Raw genomic sequence first — 1496 nt, 5'->3', positions numbered from 1 at the left:
CGCCCGCTGCACCGCCAGTGGTTCTTCTTTGAATACGTTTGCTGTTTTTGCTGCTAGCTGCTGCTGCTGCACCCTGCAACCTACTCCCCACACTCTGTGTCTGCTTAGACAACGCAGACGCCCGCAGCTCCTCAACAGCTCGCTGCAGCTCTGGGTTCTTCTGCAGGTCTGCTTGTACTTGATCTAGAACCATACGAATAAAATTATTGCTGCTGCTGCTGCTGCTGCTGCTGCTGCTGCTGCTGCTGCTGTTTCTGCTGCTGTGGGCTCGACGGCCTGTCTGCTGCTCTTTCTGCTGGTTACCGCTGCTGCTGCTGCTGCTGCTGCTGTTGCTGCTGCTGCTGCTGAAAAAACGAGAGAACGGTGCAACGCTTGAACGGCGAAGCAGCAGCAGATGTTGCTGCTGCTGCTGCTGCTGCTGCTGCTGCAGCAGCAGCTGCTGCTGCTGCAGCATACATCGTGGGAACACGCTGCTGTCCGCCAGGGCTCTACTAGCGGCCCGGCGAGCTGCTGCGGGTAAACCCCCATACATCTTCACGAGCCGTAAACCCTAAACCCTAAACCCTAAACCCTAAACCCTAAACCCTAGGCGCATCTGCTGCAAACCCTGCGCTACCTGCGGCCACACTACGTTTCAGGAGGAAGCCGCCAGCTCCCCCCTTATAAAAGATATACTAAAACCCTAAACCCTAAACCCTAAACCCTAAACCCTAAACCCTAAACCCTAAACCCTAAGCATCGAGCCTGTGGAGGGGCAGCCTGCTGCCATCGCTTTCAGGCTAATAAAGGCGGTTACTACTGCAAACCCTAAACCCTAAACCCTAAACCCTAAATATTTTATAGTAATGTTAAACCCTAAACCCTAAACCCTCAAGAAGATCAGATCCTGTGGGGCTTTGCATCGGGGCTGACTGTTGCTATGCCTCACCGCCTAGGGTTTAGGGTTTAGGGTTTAGGGTTTAGGGTTTAGGGTTTAGAGAGTGCGCCTTCCTATAGAATAAAATATTTTTTTGTGTAAATATATTAAATAAAGTTTTATTTATTATATTTACACCCAAGTTATAATTCAGAAAGCCATCTGCTGCTGCTGCTGCTGCTGTCTGTGTTGCAGCTATGTGCTTCCTAGAGAAAAAGTTTGTTTCTCTTTCCCTTTGTCTAGCTAGCTATCTAGCTAGCTATCTAGCTAGCTATCTAGCTAGCTAGCTAGCGAGCTAACACCTAGAGATTCATACAACATATGCTGCATGCGGTCTCTACAGTGTAACCCTAAACCCTAAACCCTAAACCCTAAACCCTAAACCCTAGCCCAAAATACTAAACCCTACACCCAGAGTAATCAACCTGATATAAATATTGCTGCAATCCAATCAAAAGAAAAATAACATATACTGAACAGCTGCTGGTGACCCCCCCGCCCCCCCCCAGCTGCAGCAGCTGCAGCAACACCTGCTGCAACCCATGGGGAGGCGGATCCCGCATGGGTTGCAGCAGGTGTT

The 1496-nt window shown here is 50.1% G+C and overlaps 1 protein-coding gene across 1 annotated transcript in view; it reads right to left on the bottom strand.

The window, feature by feature from the left end:
* EMH_0039140 (mitochondrial import inner membrane translocase TIM44, putative) overlaps positions 1 to 532 on the bottom strand; it is a gene marked incomplete at both ends in the record, with an annotated part of 1541 nt that extends 1009 nt beyond the window's left edge. The window contains one exon of the mRNA XM_013495362.1: positions 85 to 532. Coding sequence (XP_013350816.1) covers positions 85 to 532 — 448 coding nt within the window. The remainder of the gene's footprint in view (positions 1 to 84) is intronic.
* Between the last annotated feature and the right edge of the window lie 964 nt (positions 533 to 1496).

This window comes from Eimeria mitis, genomic scaffold (genome assembly GCF_000499745.2).
Source record: "Eimeria mitis Houghton genomic scaffold, Emh_scaff1539, whole genome shotgun sequence".
Lineage (NCBI taxonomy): Eukaryota > Apicomplexa > Conoidasida > Eucoccidiorida > Eimeriidae > Eimeria > Eimeria mitis.
This window is presented reverse-complemented; position numbering and strand designations above follow the sequence as displayed.